At 32.7% G+C, this 20701-nt stretch overlaps 2 protein-coding genes and 1 long non-coding RNA gene across 3 annotated transcripts; 1 reads left to right on the plus strand and 2 right to left on the minus strand.

The window, feature by feature from the left end:
- The first annotated feature begins 732 nt into the window (after positions 1-732).
- On the plus strand, positions 733-3019 carry LOC107890963 (uncharacterized). Its single transcript, XR_001682097.2, has 2 exons — positions 733-1160; positions 1404-3019. It is a non-coding gene; the product is annotated as an uncharacterized lncRNA (long non-coding RNA).
- Positions 3020-9374: 6355 nt separating this feature from the next.
- LOC107892492 (protein-lysine methyltransferase METTL21C) lies at positions 9375-12708 on the minus strand. Its single transcript, XM_041101007.1, has 7 exons — positions 12452-12708; positions 12294-12355; positions 11398-11531; positions 10791-10936; positions 10579-10650; positions 9911-10018; positions 9375-9805 (listed from the first exon to the last, which is right to left on the minus strand). The coding sequence occupies exons 1-7, from the start codon at positions 12510-12512 to the stop codon at positions 9615-9617; spliced, it is 774 nt and encodes a 257-aa protein (XP_040956941.1). The 5' UTR covers positions 12513-12708; the 3' UTR covers positions 9375-9614.
- A 1166-nt stretch (positions 12709-13874) lies between these two features.
- LOC107890962 (LIMR family protein At5g01460) lies at positions 13875-18354 on the minus strand. Its single transcript, XM_016815569.2, has 14 exons — positions 17460-18354; positions 17290-17375; positions 16820-16938; positions 16573-16683; positions 16347-16445; positions 16096-16218; positions 15641-15703; positions 15471-15535; positions 15190-15299; positions 14989-15103; positions 14839-14904; positions 14560-14670; positions 14402-14468; positions 13875-14286 (listed from the first exon to the last, which is right to left on the minus strand). Exons 1-14 carry the CDS (start codon positions 17807-17809, stop codon positions 14239-14241), a joined length of 1533 nt encoding a protein of 510 aa, XP_016671058.2. The 5' UTR covers positions 17810-18354; the 3' UTR covers positions 13875-14238.
- Between the last annotated feature and the right edge of the window lie 2347 nt (positions 18355-20701).

Below are 20701 nucleotides of genomic sequence, written 5' to 3' on the forward strand. Positions count from 1 at the left end.
AATTGGGCAAACCAAATTCTACAGAGATACACGGTCCTATTTATTCTTTTATTTATATATTCACCATCAAACCTTTGTTATTAAGTTATTCAAGAAGTTAGGGTAGATTATAGTGGTGGTTAACACCATGTGCAGTATGGAGATTCATTAAAGATAAATATTTGGAGGTAATAATTAAGCAAAATGAGTACAATATAATATTTATAGGAGGTTGGCTCAATGTGGATCCGGGCCATCGAATGCTCTATCCTATATGTGCAAGCAATAGAATGGCGGATTGTCATGCTAGGAACATTGTTGAAGTTGGTGTCAGGTGATTAGTTGAAGTCCCATTAGACTTTACAATTTAATATTTAGGGTTGGGGTTTTATGGTTTAGAGGATTTTTTTGTAAAATTTTTAAAAGTTTTTTTTCTCTATCAGAAATGTTTCTAAACTATTAATGGTTTCATTTTACATAACATTTAATAATAAGAAGAATAGTATTTGATGCATATGCACTATCAGTAAATAATAATATGACATCATTATTAAATTAAACAAAAGAATATTGAAAAGTTATAAATAAATATTAATAATTTTATTCAAATATAATTAAATATTTTTTGAACATTAATCTCGTTATATTTGCTCTTTTTGATACAATACCTAGAACTATCCATACCCCTCCCTAACCCTTTAATGCACTCAAACCCATAACCTCCATAACCTCCTACACTAGTAACAATGCCGATACAAATCAAGTTAAGACTCAATTGGTAATAAAATTCAATATTAATGGTGTATAATTAAGATAAAATAGACAGTTGAAAGAAGTCCCCAGCAGAAGAAAGAAAAATGGGGTTTCAATGGAATGAGAAGGTAAGTGCAAATTTACACTTTACAAGTCATCTCCAAACATGCAGAAGACGATAAATCATATTTGTCGGAAGCAAAATGTTAAATAAGGGAAGGAGGAAAGAAGTTTCCACGTTAAAAAAGTAAGTAAAGGTTTCCCAGACCTATAAAAAATTAAAATTTGCAATATTCATCAAGTTTTTTCAATCTCAAAAGTATCGAATTGCAATGGTTTAGTCCTCAAGAATGCTCTCTGCAGAATGCTTTCCATCGGCAGATCAGCTGAGATAATTTCGTTGCTTCCACATTTTTATTAAAGCAAAGGTAAAGAAACATCTTATCGTGTATAATGCATGCAATTATTTGTTGTTTTTAATGGTTTAATTAATCATTATATTAAGTTTGGTGGGTGGTGGTCGGTAGAAATTTATTATTTATCATATTTTTAGTAATTTTTATTTTATGTTTAGAATTTTAGTTATCTTTCTCTACAATATTATATAATAAATGGAGCTAAATTAAGTCAACTATTTGCTAGATTAATTGACTCAAACCCTCCACTTGCAGAGAAGGTTTATGTTCATATATAGACCTTCAGTTTTTGAAAATGTTGTGGCCACTGAAGCACCTATCAACTTGCTCTCCAGGTGGAACACTGCTGACCTTATACAACAGCTAGGCATATATAGCTACCCTTTCTTCCATTCTTGTAACTTTAGAAATATTTTATTTTATGGCAGTTTTTTTCCAAATACAGTTAAAAAAGGTATCTCAAATTTCAGTTCAACATAATTTTTTTTTTAGATTTAAACTTCTTAATCTCTCCTTAACTCATAAATAGGAGGATAATATGATTTAGCGCACCCAAATTTACATCCTCTTGTATTAATAATAATATTTATATCAATCAAGTTAATACTCAATCGGCCAGTTCAACATAATTTTATTTTTGATTAATTTTAAATCCATACATTTTAGGGATCAAATTTAGAAGCAGTGTCAATTGAAATTTTGAAATCAAGTATTTTGTTATTCCACCGTAGTTAAATCAACATGTAATTCATAGTTGTTTAATTGAACTTCTGTCCTAATCAAATTGATATCACTTTATATTTTATATTATTTTTATTAAAACTACTCAACGAAATTTACATAAATAATCTTTATTTATATAAAATCTACTTTTACATATAATTTCTCCCCGCCTTTAAAACGGAGAGAAAAATTATGTTTAAATACGCTCGAACCCACATTAAAGAGAGCAATAATGAGTAAATTTTTATTTTGAAAATGATTGATTAGGTAAAAAATCTTTTACGTTGACAACTAATTGGAGAGAGCAATAATGAAAAATTCATTATCAAGTTGATTTTTGCCGATATTGGTGCAAACATTAGTTAGTACGAGGACAAATAGTTAAGCAAGAGGTGGAGCCAATTGAGGGCAGAAAGCAAGGAAGGAAAAGAGTGACATGTTCTTGTCTCCATTAATATCTGTCAATATGCTTATATATGCCCAATCAGTAACGGAAGATCCGCCCCACAAGCATGTGCGAGGAGCCAGGGACAGCTTCCAGGAAGTTTCCTCTATCAAATTCAAAATGGAGTTTGTTTCATGCGAATTATGGGGGCAACAGCTAGTCCTTAATTAATAGTGTTGCTAAAAAACAAGGTTCTTCCAAGATTTTCATACTCTCCAAGATATCAATGTCGTGAATTTATTTCATTTATTTTTTTCCCCTTTCATTCTTCTTTTCAGTAAGGGAATTATTTGTGTACCCTAATTATTGATTTGGCTGCGGTGACATCAATGATAGGGAAGGGTGATGCCAAGGGCAGTTTCCAGGAAGTTTCCTCTGCATCTTTTGATAAGGGCAAATCGAAAATTTTAGCAGATATCTCATTCATATATAGCTTGAAGATTTATTTCATCTATACATTTCATCCAACTTAAATGGTGTAGTTGATGCTCAAGTTGGTTTAGATTTAGATATGAATGTGGAATCAATTAGTCTTGTTAATTCTACTTATTATTAATTGGCCACATTAGGTTGGTTTCAGAGTTATGCCAATTCTTTTATTTTTTTTTAAGACTTTTGTTATTTGTGATTTGATGTTGTCTTTTCTTTTAATTTTTTATTATTTATTCGAGTTTAACACTCATAAACAAGTCAATTTGAGTTATTTATTCTAATTATTTTAATTTTAAGTTGGATGGATTTAAACTATCGAATTTCTGGACTTAAAATTTTGGGTTGAAGTGAGAGTAAATAGACAGATTTGAATGGGAAGCAAAAATTATATGTTGCATACAAGAACTCCATTAGAGACTTCTACAATTCCTAGTTTCTTAGTCCATAGAATCAAGTAAAGAAAGCAAGCGCTGTCTAGGGCTAGGCTCACTAGTAATTTGCCGGGGACCTTTACATGGATGCTCTTTTCAAAATTCGATAACAGGAATTAATTTCTGTTAGTTTATCTTTATATATTAATTTAGCTATTTTAGTTTATATATTTTTTCAATTTTAAAATTTCAGTCATTATTAAATAATAACCGTTACATTCATTAAGTTTTGTTGTTTTCAAAATTTGATGTGACAAGCATATTATTATATGTGTAATGTTATGCCTGATTATTATTTTCACATATTCCTCACTCTAAATTCAGTTCATGGATTAGCTACAGTCATTTGCATCGAGACTAAAATTTTAAATTTTAAAAAGTTTAGGGACTTAGAATGATTTAATTAGAGAATATAGACCAAACCTACAACTATACATATAGTGCAAGACTAATAATTGAATCTAACCAAACAGGCTTAACTGTTACCGTTTGGGTGAGGGCTAAATTTTCAAAATTCGAAAATTATAAGGATTAAAATTGATCAAATTAAAGTACAAAAATTAAATTCATAACTTTTGCAAAATGTAGGGACTAATAGAAAATTTTAACCTTAAAATAAGTCTTGGATTATCTGCAATTGACATTTTCTATTTTTTTTCACAAGAAACTATACTGAACTTTTTCCAAATTTTGGATAAGTGATAAACGGATGGTTTCTGTCACACAAAACAATGCAAATTTTATGGACTGTCGTAGGGTTTTTTCCATTTTACAGATTTGTAATTTGATGTGTTAATAGGTGGCGGAGATCTAGATATTGAGTAATGGCTTAATTTTGATATCTGAACCTTTTAAAGATGAACCTTGAATTCTCTACTCCATTTTTACAGGACAAATTAATTAGACAGAATATGATTTTTATTTATGTTTACTACTCCTTTGTATATTAAATTAGTTGTTGATTTTTTTATTAGTTGCGTTCCTATTATTTATTTATTTATTTATTATTATGAGCTACTTTCTTTTTTTTTTTTTGGTGATTTGAGATTCTTGATTGAAGAGTATAGATGAATCGTATTAATCATTTCATCAGAATATTGAGTTTCTACTTACTGATTTGAACATTTTATTCTTCTTCTTCCACTTCTTTCTCTTCTATTGTTATATTTTACTCTTCTTTTCCTCTCTTTTTTATTTTATTTTATTTTGCAAAGGTAATGATTTACAATTTGAGCAACATAATTAGTATCAGAGCTGCATTTTTATAAGATGGCAGAAGAAATTGTCATCAAAATGCAGTAAGAACTTAACCAACTACAACAAAAGTTATTCAAGATACAATCAAATGATGAACAATTAGATGAGAAATTCAATGACAAAGTTTAAAGGATTAAGGTTGGAATTGTAAAATTTCTTTGAGCTTTAAGCATGAAAGGAGACGTGATGAGGTTTCATCATAATCATATTTTAGATCTCTTTCAGTTTGTATTTAGCATGATTCTTGAGAGAATTTGCATTAATTCATGACATTTTAGTTAGTTTGACATTTTCACAAAGTTCCATATTTTTTATGTTTTATGCTTTATTGTTATTTTTATTAATTTTAATTAGTTTTTATTTTAATAAACTGTTTATGTCGTCTTATAAATGTTAGAAGATGTTTAATTAAAGGCTCATGAATGAAAAAAAAATAGTTCAATCAAGAAAAAAAAATGGTCAAAATCATACTTTAGCAAAGACTGCTTAGGGCACTGCGATGCCTTGTTGATTTTTGGCATATTGTTTTTACTTGGTTCTTATGAAATTCAATTAGGTCTTTTTCTCATCTAGACTAGCCTCTAACTCTAAGAATCATTATAAAACACCTATAAGCAGTTAATTTTATCAAAATTAAGGATATATAACTTTATTTTAATTTTATTGCGTTTTTTTCTCTCAATATGTGTTTCTAAAGACCTTTTTTAGTCAAAGAAATCGCGAAGTTTTGATTCTACATGTTTGTGAGATATCATATAATTGATTTTTTTCTATTATTTGGTATTTACATGTATTCTACTTAAATTATAAATATTTAGGTTTCTTGGATCCATATTCGATGGCCTAGAATATTTATTTTGTCAATTAAAATTATTAAATCTATAATTGTTTAATTATTCTAATACTTGCCTATGAATAACATGGTTTGATATAAGATAAGTAAGCAACTTATCTTGAGTGTCATAATGTGTCAAACAAAAAATTGATAGGCTAGACATAAATATTTTCAACTAGGACTCGCCACTAATCATTTTGGTCTAAGTGTGATTAGTCATCTACTAAGGCTAGTTCTCCATTGTTGTTACGGTTGAAAATACTTTTCAAAAGTGATTTTCAAAAGTGTGCTAGAAAAAGTGTTGTGCAAAAAGTGATTTTGGAAATGCTAGAGGTGTGGAAAACCGATATGGAGCCTATTGAATTATCATTGAGGCTACCACCTGTGAGAGAGGTGGGTTGTGCATCAAACTTTGTGGGAAAATTGGTGATTCAAATTGGGTAATTGGACAGAGTAAATGCTATAAGCGAGGTACATCTTAAGCACTTATCTAGTGTTTTACATTATGACTTATCATTGGCTTGACAAAGACATAAGGGCTTTTTCAGAGTTTTGAAGCAAGTAAGCCGAATGACTTACAAATCAGAGTTAGTAGCAATATGATACGAACTCGTTTCGGATGGATTCGAGTCGTATGTGTTTGCCAGATCATGAATTTGAGTAAGGCTAAGTTCGTTTCTACAAAATAGAAGAAAGGCTACAAACAAAAGTTTAAAAGGGAAATAGGTTTAACAACGAATGGAAAATTCGGCTAAGGACAGAGAATGAACCAACAATAGAGATTGTTGACCCGAGTCTCAAAGTAGCTCTTAGGTGAATGACGGTATAGGAAAACAGCAAAGAACCTTGACCCACTATCAAATGTGATAGGAACCAAAGGTATAATGAACGCCACACCAAAAGGTGATAAGTTTGATAAACAAAGGAAAGGATAGACGCCACAAGCTATGCTTGATAAGTCAGATCAGTTCCAAAAGAATCAAAGAGATTTGGATAACTCACAATACTCAAATTTAGCATAAATTCAGCCAAAGGTTTTTTTACAATGAGCTGATTACAAGTATATATAATGCTAGATAAGGCCTAGCTGAAAAGTCACAAATATTCAGCTTAAATTAGCTAATAATGAGCTGAAATAAAACTCAATTACCAAGCTCAAACTCTTGAAATTCTAGTCCTAAATAACAACAACTATCAATAAGCTTTAATGTTCTTAATTCAGCTAACTTAATAAACTTGAATGCTTAAGTTTCATTCTTGAGCAGCCCAAGAGTTTAAAATAAGCTGTTAAATTCTTCTTTGGTTAGCCTAATAGACACCAACAACAATTCATGATATTTTGGCTCATGAAGTGACCATTTAAGAAACAAGCAGTTATGGAATAAGAAAAGGCTGCTACCAATTTAAGGAGGTGTAATGCTCTCCTTTTAATGATATAACAGCTCCTTTTAATGATATATAATGCTCCATTTGCATGTAACTGATTTCTACTTGAAAAGTCACTTTAATCAATTTGTAACAGCCCTTGAATGTAACGGTTTCCAACTGAAAAGACACCTGCAATCAAACACATTAAAACAAACACATTAATCACATTTAAACTCATTAAACACAAAACACATTAAAAACACATTAAACACATTAAGCTTAATAAGCAACTAAATAGTCACCTGCAAGCATTTATTAACAAACACATTAAACACTTAATTTAATAAACTTATAACTCATGCAACAATAAATTATTCCAGCAACTAAATTAACTAAACTTAATTAACTAATATGAGTAATTTATTCCAACAACTTAATTAACTAAGATGAAATAATGCATGACTTAATTTTAATTATGCAAACTTAACTAACATGAAAGTTACATAATTAAACTAACATGACTTAATTTAATGATGCAAACTTAACTAACATGAAAGTTACATAATGCATGACTTTATTAGATGCAGAACACATATTAATGATGCGCTAACTATGACATAATTAAAAACACAAACTAAAATAACTAAAAATTAATAAATCAAAGTCCTTATTTTTCCAGCAGCCAAATTAACAAACTGAAATTAAAAACTTCATTTTGCACTTGGGCCCCTCGAGCTTAGGCCAATTCTGAGGTCGTCGAGTTGTATCGAAACATGATGCGGCCGGGATCGCATCACAATACTCAAGGTTAACCCGGTGTTCAATGTGGGTGTGTTGAAGCCTATTTGTAAGGATCAAGGGGATCCCAATCGAAGCAAGTCACCATGGGCCAAGAATGGTGGGCTCTTATGATCGGGATGTACAAGAGAGAAATACAGTTCGAGTTAGGCATCGACGGAGACAGAAGTTGAGGCAAATGTTTCGAGGGGCGGAACTACTCGACAAAGAGAATAGTAGGGAATTAACCGAGGCATTGAGACAATGCATAGACAAGTCAAACCAGTGTCATTCAAAGGACGTGATAAGGGCATCACGAGAATGAATGGGGAAGAAAGTCATGAGCCTCGAATCAAAGCCCATAATGAATGCGCACAAAAAGTCTCATGGAGGTCAATTGATTAAATAAGACTAATTTGTCCTATTTGAACTAGCTCAATTCGTGAAACCTATGAAAAAGTCCATTAACTTGAGACCTTGGTGGCCCAATGAAACACTTCAGTAAACTAGAGTTATCAGGATAATTATTGTAAATCCTAAGGGACAAAGATGTATAGAGTTTAAATCCCTTAATACTCTCATCTTGTAGCTAGGCACTAATTTTAGTCGTTAATATAATTCAATCTGTACTATTGGATCTAGGAGACCTCAACTATAAATAGAGGCATTCTCTTTCATTTGTAATCATCCCTTGTATTCTATTTAATAATGCATTTACTCAAACACTTAGGAGGATTTGAAGCAAAGAAATTACCTAAGACTGCGCGATTTGTCAAACTAAAGTTCTAGTCGTATGATACTTGGGGGTAAATTTTTCAGGCAGAATTGTTGCCATTAGGGAGGAAAAAGAAATGAAAAGAGTGAGAAGAAAAAGGAAATTGAGAGCAGATGCTACCATTCAGTTAATGCCATGATAGTCTTTGTTTGAAAATAATGCCTTAGCTTCATAGCAGAGATGACCGAAGCTAGTGCTAGCTTCTCTAACTTGTAGTGCTTGACCTCTGCTCCTTGTTACACTTTTCTAATGAATACTCGAGTCTCTAGTTCGCTTCTATGTATTTAACCAATGCCATACTATTGTCTTATCGTACGTTGTTTTAGCATATGGGTTAGCTATAAACGAATTCAATTGGTAATATTTAGTCACTCTTATAACTTATTTTTAGTAAAGAAAAGGAGAAAGAAATCTTATTTTTTACAAAAAACTTTTATTCATCTTTCTAATTTCAAGCTTAAATTTATATTAATTATTTTTTATTTTATATCTAACTACTTTAATTCTTGAGTAATAATTTTTTTTCCTTATATTATTGCATTAGTAATCAATTGAGGCATTAGTGGGAGCGAATATGTACAGAGAAAGGATGTCATGTGAAGCAGATTTGATGAGTAGAGCAGTGTGATTAGGAAGGTTTTGAGCTGTTGAAAAACTTCTTTGCATTCTGATGTGCAGTCAATGACTTCTGTTTCCTTTCAACGCTTTGAAGAAAGGGAGACACCTTTTTGTTGATTTGAACATGAATCTACTTGCACGACTTGCACGTCTTAGACAATGGAACAACTCGGAGGTCTTTTGGGGGCTTACTGGTTACCATTAGATGGTCCATAAAGGAATATGGTGCCATTGTCAATCCCTTGACAAATTTACTGAAAAAAAACAAAAGCACAGAGATTGTCAACTGCAGCCACTCCAGGTTTCAACAACCTTAGTTGGCCATGACCAGTGTTCTAATATTAGCCATGCCTAATTTTTCTTTTTCTTCCAGTTTTACAATAAAGAATGATGCTTCAGGAGTTAGGGTAGGGGCTTTTCTTACACATCAAGGCAGACCCATTGCTTAGTACAGCAAAGTTTTTCAATCAAGCTAAGTCCATTTATGACATGACAAGGAAATGTTGGCTGTACACTTCGAAGCTACCATCCGCAGACAAATTGTTAACGGTGGCTGATAAGAAAATATCTTAAAGGGCTTTCAAAGTGTATTTAATCCATTGAAAATGGTTTTTGTTACAAATGTTGCAAACTCCCAGAGCTGACACTATGACAAAATTTTATCGTCTCAAGAGAAACATCAACATCACGCATTAAAAAAACCTTCAAAATTAACAAATTCTCGTTTGCCACTTCACTAAATAAGACCATGCTCCCGATTTAGACCACAAAGAAGAAACTGCCATTCTTAAATTTCATACCAGCTTCAATCATCAATACTACCAGTGGTGGACACCATATTTTCTCTTGGTTTGATGCAATACACGCGGGATCCAATATGCTTTACTTCAAGACCAGCATTCTCACAGCCGGTGAAGAAGAGTGATTCATCCTCCTTGCCAATTCTGCGTCTCCAGCTCATTAGAAATGCCGGTACAGCCAACCCCATACACATTCCTGGCAGCAAGAAGTAGACATCAATAATCAAATAATGACCAATAATAGATTCTATCAGTCCTATAAGGTCAACTTTTTCCCTACATATATATATAGATCGTTTACCGCTACTCTGGTCATTTCCTACAGAAGGAATAGCTTTGTCATCTTTTGACTTGTAAGATTTTAGGAGAAAAGAGAGAGACTTTATCAAGTTAGGGTACTGCTTGACATCTGCAAATTCCCAAGAAATGGATATAACATGTTTAAACAAACCCTTGTTAAAAGATTTGGAGATTTAATTACAAAAGATAACATAAACTTTAAATCTAAAGTTTATAATTGCAGAGAACAAATCAGTTCACAGAGCCGAATTATATCTAAAACAACAAATTACTCTAATCAACTCCAAAGTTTGATCTTATTGCTAAGATATTGTCAAAAGCCCTTTAGCCAGAAATAATGATAGCAACTTCACGCTTCAGCTTTCATAACCATTTACATGTAAGTAACCACCGGGATTCCAAAGATGATCGATAAAGTAAAACATCAGCAAGCAAGAAACTTATTCCCAAGTTCTTGATCTTCTTCTGGTTTATCACTCCTCAGGGTCCACATAATTCAAAAATGATGGTTCTCAAATTCTACCAAAACTTTCCGTGTTTTTATTGCATGTAAGTATTAATGTACAACAAAATAAGTGATAAAAATCTAACCATTAATTTATTTATGCATCAGCTTTTCTTCAAGCATAAAATGTAGAAATTGCAGAAGCTAAATAACAAGAAGCTTACACAATAGGATATCACTTGCTATGATAAGGTCCCAGTCTGGTTCAGCACTTGGAAAGGTTTCCCCCCATGAATCTGAAAAACATTGACATTTTAATTTGAACATTATAGTCCATGAAATCAATGCTTCATGTTTCTTCTCCGTAGTACTGGACAGACTGTATGAATGTTAGATTTCTGATAACTGAAAACCACAGAGACTAAAGGGAACTCACGCTTTACATGAGGAAGGACAGGCTTAATTCCATTTGCCTGGCAGTTATGAGCTATGTTCTCTTCAATTTCCTGATCATCATAGTCTGATGTTGTTATGTCAAGATTAAATGATTTCTTAAGGAAAATAGCCAAAGCTCCAGTCCCACTGCCAATGAGTAAAGAATCAAGATCATTAAGAAAAATATCAATAAAAATTCAATTTCAGAATTATAACTATCGATTCTTATTTCAAGAAACAAACCAGATTAAAAATCAGAAATCAGATCTGGGGTGCTAACATAGCAGTACAAAGAAATTATACAATGGACATAACTCAACAAGTTTGTGCACATAATTCTAAAGTTGAATGAATTTGCAGATAAAGCTGTACCTTAAAAACATAAACTATTCAGAAAACATGCATCAGAAGGGCAATGTACCCCTCAACAACTGATAATAGGGCCTACCACTAATGATAAACAGCCCTCTTGAGTACATGATACTTATAATTAAATAAATGTGTACAGACTAGATAGATGGACTAAAATAAAGAATAAACAACTAAAATGAGTGTGCACTCTCGTAAAGTCCCATGCTTTTTCTTTTCTCTGCAGCTGAAGGTATTACCTTCCCAATTCAAGGCAACGACGACCTTCTATCCATGAATGATGTTGAACTAACCATTCTGCAAATGCAAACGTACCTGGCCAGAGTAAGTTAGCATTCAACTGGTGGAAGGAAAATTCTCGAATAACCAACTCCTGCACAAAAGCCAAAATGCATATAATGATATAAAGGTAAAAATAGGTTAACTCAGGTGGATTCTAAAAGCAAAGTGCTGAAATACTAGAATAAGTTTCAACTATATTGCTATGGTCAAAATGGTTTGCGCGCTAATGCTAAGATCTACAACTTATGCTGAGGTATCAGGAGTCGTCTGTGGCAGTAGTAAAGTTGACTAAATCCCAATACGGTAAGAAAATTCAAGAAACAATGACAGTTAAGCTCAGTCAAATTATCATCGAATTTACTTTCCAGTAAGTTCAGAGTTACAATTTTTTTTCCTTCACCACGCATCATACTGCATACTAAGTGCCAACTCTACATCTTAAACCATATCATTAGGGTTTTCTAATAAACTATAGATCTATCTGCAGTCATATAATTTCATATTTAATGAGACCAACGAGAAAGTACCCTCTCTTTTTTTTCCAAAAACCATTTTCACACCAATTTTGATACAATTACTGCAGGGAGGTACTAATCAAGAATCAGTTCCATTATATCTTTCCCCGGCTAACAGAAAGCAATTTAATACTGCAAAAAGGTTAGAACTTTTTCCATGAACAAACAGTGCTATCTACTTTGTTAAGTAAAAGGAGTGTTTTGTTTTCTAAGATTGGGCATCTCGAAATAGATGCAAGGTATTATCGGAAGAACATTGAGTTACAGCTAAAAGTCCATTAGCCAAAGCAAAATTATGAAACGGGTAAGAAATATATTCTAAAAGAAAAGAGACCTACCATGCCAGGAAACTGGTGTCTCCTCTCCACAAAGCTCTGATGGACATCTGTAACTTCCTCGTCTGCAAAGGGGGGAAAAAGGGTGAAGAGTTTCTTTAACGTAAAACCATCAAAGTAAAATGAAATTGGAAGTAAATATAAGAAGAGAAAGAATATACCAACAGAGACTTCTTCGGCATCGGCAAAAAGTGAAGACGGAGAAAAGAGTGCTATGTCCATTTTTATTTTTATTTTTTTTTTTCCTTTTAGTTCAACAATACACTGCAAAGGGAAACAAAGCTCTCTGCCAAAAGTACGAACACCAACAAAGCGAAAAAGGGCGATGCTCGCTGGGTTTTACAACTTTTTTTAGTTCTTTTTCTTTGATGGAGTTGGAGGCCCATTTATCTAATACGGGCTTATTTGGGCCTTTTAGGGTCAAATTTAAAGGGCAAACTACACTATTAGTCACAAAACTATAGGTAAATTTTCGTTTTGGTTACTTAACTAAAAAATTTACAATTTAATCACTGAAATATTCAAAAGTTTTCATTTAAGTTACTAGGTTGTTAAAATTGAAGCTCATTGACGAAACTTTAAAAAAAAAAACCTTAACAACCCAATAAACCTATTTAAGAGCAAAATAGCCCATCAAGCCCAATAGGCCTAACCCAACTAGGGCTAAGCTCAGACAAAAATTTTTGTACTTCGAGTCAACCTGACCTAGAGGTGTTCATGGGCCGGGTGGCCCGGCCCGACGGCCCTCCCAAAATATGAAAGAGTTCGGGTAAAAATATAGGCTCAAAATATGAGTCTGGACAAAAAACGAGACCCGTTTAGAAAACAGGTCGGGCCTCAGGCATCACTTTTTTGACCCAAACCCGGCCCGACCCGACCCGACCCGACCCGAATATAATAAATATATTTTTTATTTTAAAATATTTTTAAAATACTTTTTATTTTTTTATTTTTAAAATAAATTGTGTTTATTAAAAAAATGGGTTGGGTCGGGCCAAGCTCAAGCTTAGAAATTTTTTTCCCGAGTCGGGCCTGGACAATTTAGAGTCTATATTTCGGGCAGGGCCGAGCTAGGACGCAGGCCGAAATTTTTTCTAGACCTGGCCCAACCCGACCCATGAACACCTCTAACCTGACCCGACCTAAATTCAATTTAAATAATAAAAAGGTATTCCTAAATTAAAATTTAATTATAAAAATATATAAAATAGCAACTAAACAATATATTTTTAACATTTTATTAATTTTAATAGTACAACAGGCTTTTTGGGCAAACTAAGCATGCCTGAAAACAAACCTAGACTTAAACAATATTTTGGAACCAAACCTCGACCCAACCCATGACACCTCTACATCCGAGTGACTTAAATAAAAACTTTTAAATAATTCAATGACTTAAATGAAAACTTCTTAAAAATTTAGTCACCAAAACAAAAACTTAACCGGTTTACCCTTAATTAAATTTGATATCATAAGCATTTAAGTATAGTCTTTTATATAGAGGGCATAAACATTTGAGTCACCAAGTGTTGAGTGTTTCACCTATTTATAGAAAGACCAAAGTATAAATTTAGTACAACTCAGTTCCAAGACAAGCATAAATTGCGCATAAATCCAGTTCACGTGAGTCAACTGTCAAAGACAAGGAAACTCAATTACATGCCCAACCCAAATGCGTTAAGTGTAACATTTAACAAATAGGAAAGAAAAAAATAATAACAGAAACTACATACAAAAGGAGATGAAAAGCAAGCAAGCATAAAGAGAAGCAGTTGCGGCACTCAACATGCTCCTCCTTCAGGCAACCAATTTAACTAGCGAGAAAAAAGCCTCTCTCTAACCTTCCACAGCCGTAAGCATCCGAGCATATCAAACACCTCTGAAAGGGATGATATAAAAGAGAAATATGATTATTTGAGAGGCTGCATTGTCTTCTAGGGGAACATTCTTACGAGGAAAGCTGGAACCTGCCGCTAGGTTTTTTTCTTCTCCATCCCTGAAATGTTCAGAAACAAGAACAAAATCAGACCTTCAGATACAGGAACCAGACACAGGCAATTCACTCAAAGAATGAAACAGAAAGATAAAAGCAAAGATGGCTGATGACTTACAAAGGCAACATAATACACGAAGGTCAATGCCGCTAAAACAATGAATGCGATTTGAAATACATTATACCTGTAATGCCAATATGCCCAACAATGTCAGTAGACATATACATATATGCCTGATCTGAATCAAACTTGGAATTCATATGGTATAAACTCACTTGTACAAATATTTAATTCCACGAAGAGACTGCAATGTGTGGCCGAATATTTCCTGGGCAGCAGTTGCTTGAGCATAGTACCCAAATGCGGTGGCACAGAACTGTATGACACTGAAATTGCAAACAAAAATATTATTTCATCAATTACTGTTCGACACATAATTCCCTAATTCAATTTTCAACAACCAAGCACAAACCTAGAAATTCAACATGTTCTAATAAGAGATAACTCAAGATAACATAGAAACAAAGATTGAGTGCATTAGCCAAGTCACCAACCTTATTGAGCACAAAAGAATAAGCCCCACATTGAACAGAAAAGAGTTCATTAGCGTAGCTCCCCACCTACAAAATGTCCATTAAACATGTCAGCCAGCAGGTCGTTTTCTAGACAATTAACCAAAATGCCATCAACATAAGATACATTACTTCATAGGATGAATTGTAATGAAAACCAATCGCAGGCCAAGCATCATTGCTCCAGCAATCACAGCAAGCAGAAGGTAGAAGCAAAAGAATGCAAATGCAACAGTACCCAGAAGACCTGAAAAAAGCGAAAACATAGATCTCCCATAAATTCTGAAAGCAGCAAACAGAGAAAAGAAAGGTTAAAAATGGTTTAGGAAGTACCCCATATATCATCCAGCTTGATGAAAACCTCATTCAGGAAGGGAGAAAGCGGTGGATCAATCAGAAGGTATATGACAATATGAATGATCCAAGCCACTGAAACAATCAACCTAACAAATTGCCGAATGAAGGCATGTTAGATAGTTCCTTTTAGTACACTGGTTGCAACCTCTCATTGTTTAGAGAAAGACTAAGAGTTATATCCTTTTTTCTAAAGATAGCAGCAATATATTTCTCTTCAGTGCATATATCGACACAAAATGTATGATGTGAGCACTCACCCTAAGATTCCCAACACAAGTTTTGCCAAGTATCCAAGAACAGTCAAGGCCCAGGAAGTTTCAGCCTGAAATGTCATGGCAAAGGAGTTGATACAGAAATAAGAAGGAATGAGACTGTAACCAAGTGTCATGTCAACACACTACACAAAATTCCACGTTATTTCAGATACCTTTTCTCCTTGAGGATACATCTCTTCCAAAAGTTTTACATCTTCTTCTAGCTGAAGCAACTCCTGCAGTGTTAATCAAGAATGTAAATAACCACAGCTAATGAACAATAGGAAATATGCGAAAACATCAAATGATAACTACTTCATCACTCATACCCCTAAAACTCACTATATTAACTTCAACTCTTACCAAGCAACTGCTAAAAAAACTGCCACAAACTAATACAGCAATTGAAATATAACTAAGCTTTAGAATAATGATTACAACAGAAGCCAAATTATTGAATAATCTGATATTTCAACCCAAAAGGAGAAGTGAATAAGCAAATAACATTTGAACTAGAGGGGCCTACAACTCATGACCAGAGCTAGTTTGGACAAAGCAATTATTGTCATAGAGAATGGAACAAACTAGAATACAGAGACAAAAGTAAGTTTAGGATTTCACAACATACCTTTTCCACAGCCTTAACATTTTTACGCCATTTTCTACCCTTAGAGCCACTTCTTTCTTCCTGATGAAGGGCATCAGCAGCTTTCTTCACTTCTTTTGCCCTTTTACCAAGTTCAGTTGCTTCCTACAACATCAATTAAAACTATGACCATTGGCAATTACAACAAAATATGCAAATATCAATACTATTTTCCAACTCTAGTGCATTGCTTAATATCGCAGCATCATACGCAACTGAAAGGAAAAGAAAACCTTAATATATTGTGAGCGAGTGATAACAGCCTTTGGACGGCGTATAAATGAAGCAATAAGCCCAAGAGGCAAACAAGCAATACCTACACCACCAAATATCTGACAAGGAATTTCGAGATGTAAGCAATATATTCTACCAAGAGAAAAGGTCAACATTAACTAGAACTTCTAACCAAGTTCAAATTAAAAAATATATGAACATTGAAATTATCAAGAAATTCAATACCGAGAAAAGAACTGATCCAACAATTGTGGCAAGGGCAACAACATATTCTGGAAAGGTAGTACGCATAGTCCATGTTTTCTCTGATGAAGCACTTGCAGTATATGCAGAACACTGTATCCAAAGAGAATAAGGAAACAAAAGATGGAATGATGAGCTTAAAGAAACTGATTAAGGGAAAAACCACAATATTCTACAATAATAAAGAAAGGATAACACCACATCTTAAATGGGAAAAACAACTACTAACCGCGTGTGCACCACTGCCACCAATACAAGGCTGACCACTAGAGAAGTCCCAATTACTTGGGAAATTAGTAGTGACAGAAGACAAGTGCCTAACAGTAAAATCCACCTTTCCAGCTAACCCTGATATACCATAAAAACAGGTTAAAATCAACGGTACGCCTGCTACAAATAAACCTATAAGTAACACACTCCAATCAGCAAATGCAAAAAAACAATTTGCTTTGTTCTACCAAGCCTGTCTATGTAAAACTTTTTTTGGCTAAAGATATTCTGATTGTAAAAGCAACTTCAATTACAATTTGTACTAAGAGACATTAACTGAATATTCCAGTGATCAATCTTGCTCCTATTCCTAACCTAACATTCAACTCAAATGCTCAATATTTACACGGCATGTAAAAAACTCAATGACAAAAAAGAAAACGCTAATGAAATTAAATTTGATATAAAAAGGGCAAAACGAAAACCAACCATAGAGAATTCCAAGCAAGAGAGCACAAACAATTGCCGTTGTCACCACCCATAGCAACGCGCTCTTTATCCGTTTCCCAACACTCCTGCAACCAAAACCAAACGGATAAAAGGGAAATTGGAGAAATGCATCAATAGCTCCAAAAAATCATAGTCCTACAAATACATACTTGTCCTGGTCTCCTTCGTAGTAGAACATAGCGAAGGGGATTACAAAAAAAACGAGCACAGCATCGATGATATAAACGGCGAGCCAAAGCTCTTTCATAGGCAAGGTGAGATTACAGGCGCCGTTGTATATCGCGTGCCTACACGCCTGCCGGTTGGCAACATCAGCCGGTAACATGAGTATGGAAATGGCAGCGATGGAGAGCCCGAAAACGACGACGAATTTGGGGAAATACGCTTGGTTAGCGTCGTCCGGATGCTGGTAATTGACAAGGAGGTAGACATTGAACAAAAACACTAGGACACACACAACTATGGCGACGATTACCAGAGCCAGGTTGAAATCGCCCATCCTTGCTAAGCTACCGATTCGAATCAAATCGAATCGCTATCACGAAGTTAAAACGAGATTAGAGGAACCAACGTTTTGTTTTAACCCTTCGAAGTTCAAATTTGAAATTTGAGATTTTTTGTAGATCGGATCTAAGCTTTCCTCTAAGTGGTTTTTTTGGAAAGGGAAAGGTGGGGGTTGAGTCCGGTGGCGGTGAAGTAGGTTTGTTGAATATTGGGGTATTTTTGACGTGTTGGAAGCTGAATGACGTTTCTACCCTGAAATAAAGTTGTTAATGGCGGGATAGAGTACTCGTGGAGAAGACTTGGAATGGGGTTTAATGTAAACTCGTTTTGTAGCCCGGTTACTGGTATCGAACCAGGCTGTCCAATGAAACAATAAGCATTGTTTTTGGTTTATAGAACTAAATGATAGAGAGACAAATTTAAATTTATTAAGCTCGCATTGTTGCTTTTTCATCCAACTTCTTCAACTCCAATGTCCAAATATAGGGGAAATCCTTCTGTTGTGTGTTCTTTTCCCTTCAAAAAAACAACAACAATTGTTGCCATTAACATAAGATAATAACTGAATTTAGATTACTTTCTTTTTTGTCTGTTAAGTAATTTTAATTTTACTAAAACAAGGGGAGAGTTTTGTATTTCATTTTGAGGTTTAATTAATTTAATTTCTGATCTAATTAAGATTCACTCTTATTATTAAATGTAGTTGGTTCTATTTTGCTTCTGTTTAACATAATGTTGGTTAGTAGGTGAAACTAAACATATCTTTGATTAGTAATACTAAACTGTATTACGTGGTTAAATCGGAATACAAAAAGATAATTTATATCAGTAGATGAACCTAAACATGTCATTAGTCTAATCGAAAATAAGAAAACCAATTGAAAGACTAATATGTTGTCTATCTAGTCCAATTGGGGAAATGTTTTGTCTTTAACATCAAAGCATGTGACTTCCAAAATATGACTAGACCCGAGAAAAATAGATCATGAATCTGCTTATTCACTTGTGATAATGCGCTTCAGCTCACTCGAACTCACGTTCTCGTACATTGACAATAATACCCATACCAATTGATCTAAGACTCAACCGACAGCTGATTCAATACTTAAAAGCGAGTATCTATAGGGAACCTTTGTTCTTTGTATCAATCCATATTTCTCCCGCAAGAAATTGTATTTGGTGTTTGTAATCTCTTGTTTATACTTTTTCAAAGGTCTTCTTATGAAATTATTAAAACATTTTCTTATATATTTATATGGGATTGTTTTTACCTTTTTCATATAATCAATACAATTTTGATCAAAAACCATTATATATAATCAACCATTAATTTTACCATTATAATCAAAATATTAATTATGTTTTTTTTCCCCATAAATCTAGTACTATTTTAAACAGTTTTCAGTCTCTAAAAATTTACTTAGCAAAAAACAAAATCTATCGTATTGGAATTAGATGAGAATTCATTTTCTTAATTTTATTTCCTATTTATTATTTTAATATTTATTTTATTATAAAATATAAAAGTATTGATATAAAATTTGCCCAGCTCCACTCAAATGTTCCAACATCCCATTGGTGAAAATTTTCCTTTTACACCCTTACTCTTATTTTCTTCTCTATTTTTGTCCTGTGTCTCTTTCTTCATCTTGCCTTCTACTTCAATTAATTTGCATTTTCAATTGTAAGATAATTTTATTAATTTAAAACGATAAACATCTTCCCCATTATTTTATAACAAACTAATATACGTTATTATGAAAAGAAATTTTAATTTACCACTCCTTTAATTAACAACTTTTAGATTATTTATTTTAATATTTTAATATTACTTATTTTGATTTAAAAATATTAAAAATTCCCATTTTATATAATAAAATATCAAAAGATGCATTTTAATATTTTATTAAATAAATTTATAAATTCAAATATTTTTAATAATTTCATAAAAATAAAATCATTTTAAAAACTTCTATATATTATTTCTAATATAATGTCCTTAATAGTCATTTTCTATTCTCACATCATTGTTATAACTACGTTTAAGTCCAAACACACACTCCACCGTTAGTTTTAATCTCATCGCTACAGTATCTAATTTTACCACTACAATAATTAACCTTATTGTTACCGTTATTTTTAACTTTACCGGAGGTAAGCACACTGCCCATCCAGACTAAACCTTAGGCTCTCTTTGAATTAGATTTTATCCATGGTAAGATGGAATATTGGGTGAATATTCATTTTCACTAGACTTTGGGAGATTTGAGGTGCGGTGTAATTGAGCACTCTCACCATTATATTGCTCTCAATTTTTACTGGAGCCAAAGCTGCCAATGGAGAAAAAGTTGAGGTCAGTTTCTTTATTACTCTTGTTCCTTTTTTTTTTCAGTTTTATAGAAAGTAAAAGTATTATTAGATATTCTTATATAATTTTTATGTAACAATCTAATAAATTTATAAATTTATTATCATAAATATATAAGTTTAACTATTATTTAATATAAAATAATTTAAATATATTTTATTATTTATTATGAACATAATTTAAAAATATTTAAATTTTATTGTATATGATTTTAATATTTTAATTATAATTTTATAAAAATATAAATTTAACTTATGTTATATTATTTAATATAATATAAATTTAATTATGTATAAGATTATAAATACATTGTAAACTAATGTCTATAATGATTATTTTTTACTTTATTATAATAACTAATTTTACCGTCATTGTTATTTTTAATCTCACCAAAAACCTATCCCACAACCCATAAAAAAAAAGCGTTAGTTTATTTCCTGCTTCGGGGGAGAAAGTTGATGAAATCTCAATTTGGGGTTCTGTGTGTGGCATTTCATTGAGAATAAAGACAAATATCAA

The sequence above is a fragment of the Gossypium hirsutum genome, chromosome D09 (assembly GCF_007990345.1).
Source record: "Gossypium hirsutum isolate 1008001.06 chromosome D09, Gossypium_hirsutum_v2.1, whole genome shotgun sequence".
Classification (NCBI taxonomy): Eukaryota; Viridiplantae; Streptophyta; class Magnoliopsida; order Malvales; family Malvaceae; genus Gossypium; species Gossypium hirsutum.

Coding starts and splice junctions, on each gene's coding strand:
- LOC107892492 (XM_041101007.1), bottom strand. CDS start 12,512: ATGGACATAGCACTCTTTTCTCCGTCTTCACTTTTTGCCGATGCCGAA. Junction 10,937..11,397: donor CGTTGCCTTGAATTGGGAAG/GTAATACCTTCA, acceptor ACTCATTGGCAG/TGGGACTGGAGCTTTGGCTA. Junction 10,651..10,790: donor TGTCCTTCCTCATGTAAAGC/GTGAGTTCCCTT, acceptor AATGTTTTTCAG/ATTCATGGGGGGAAACCTTT.
- LOC107890962 (XM_016815569.2), bottom strand. CDS start 17,809: ATGGGCGATTTCAACCTGGCTCTGGTAATCGTCGCCATAGTTGTGTGT. Junction 16,939..17,289: donor CTTGCTTGGAATTCTCTATG/GTTGGTTTTCGT, acceptor ATGGTATATCAG/GGTTAGCTGGAAAGGTGGAT. Junction 16,446..16,572: donor TTGGATCAGTTCTTTTCTCG/GTATTGAATTTC, acceptor ATTCCTTGTCAG/ATATTTGGTGGTGTAGGTAT.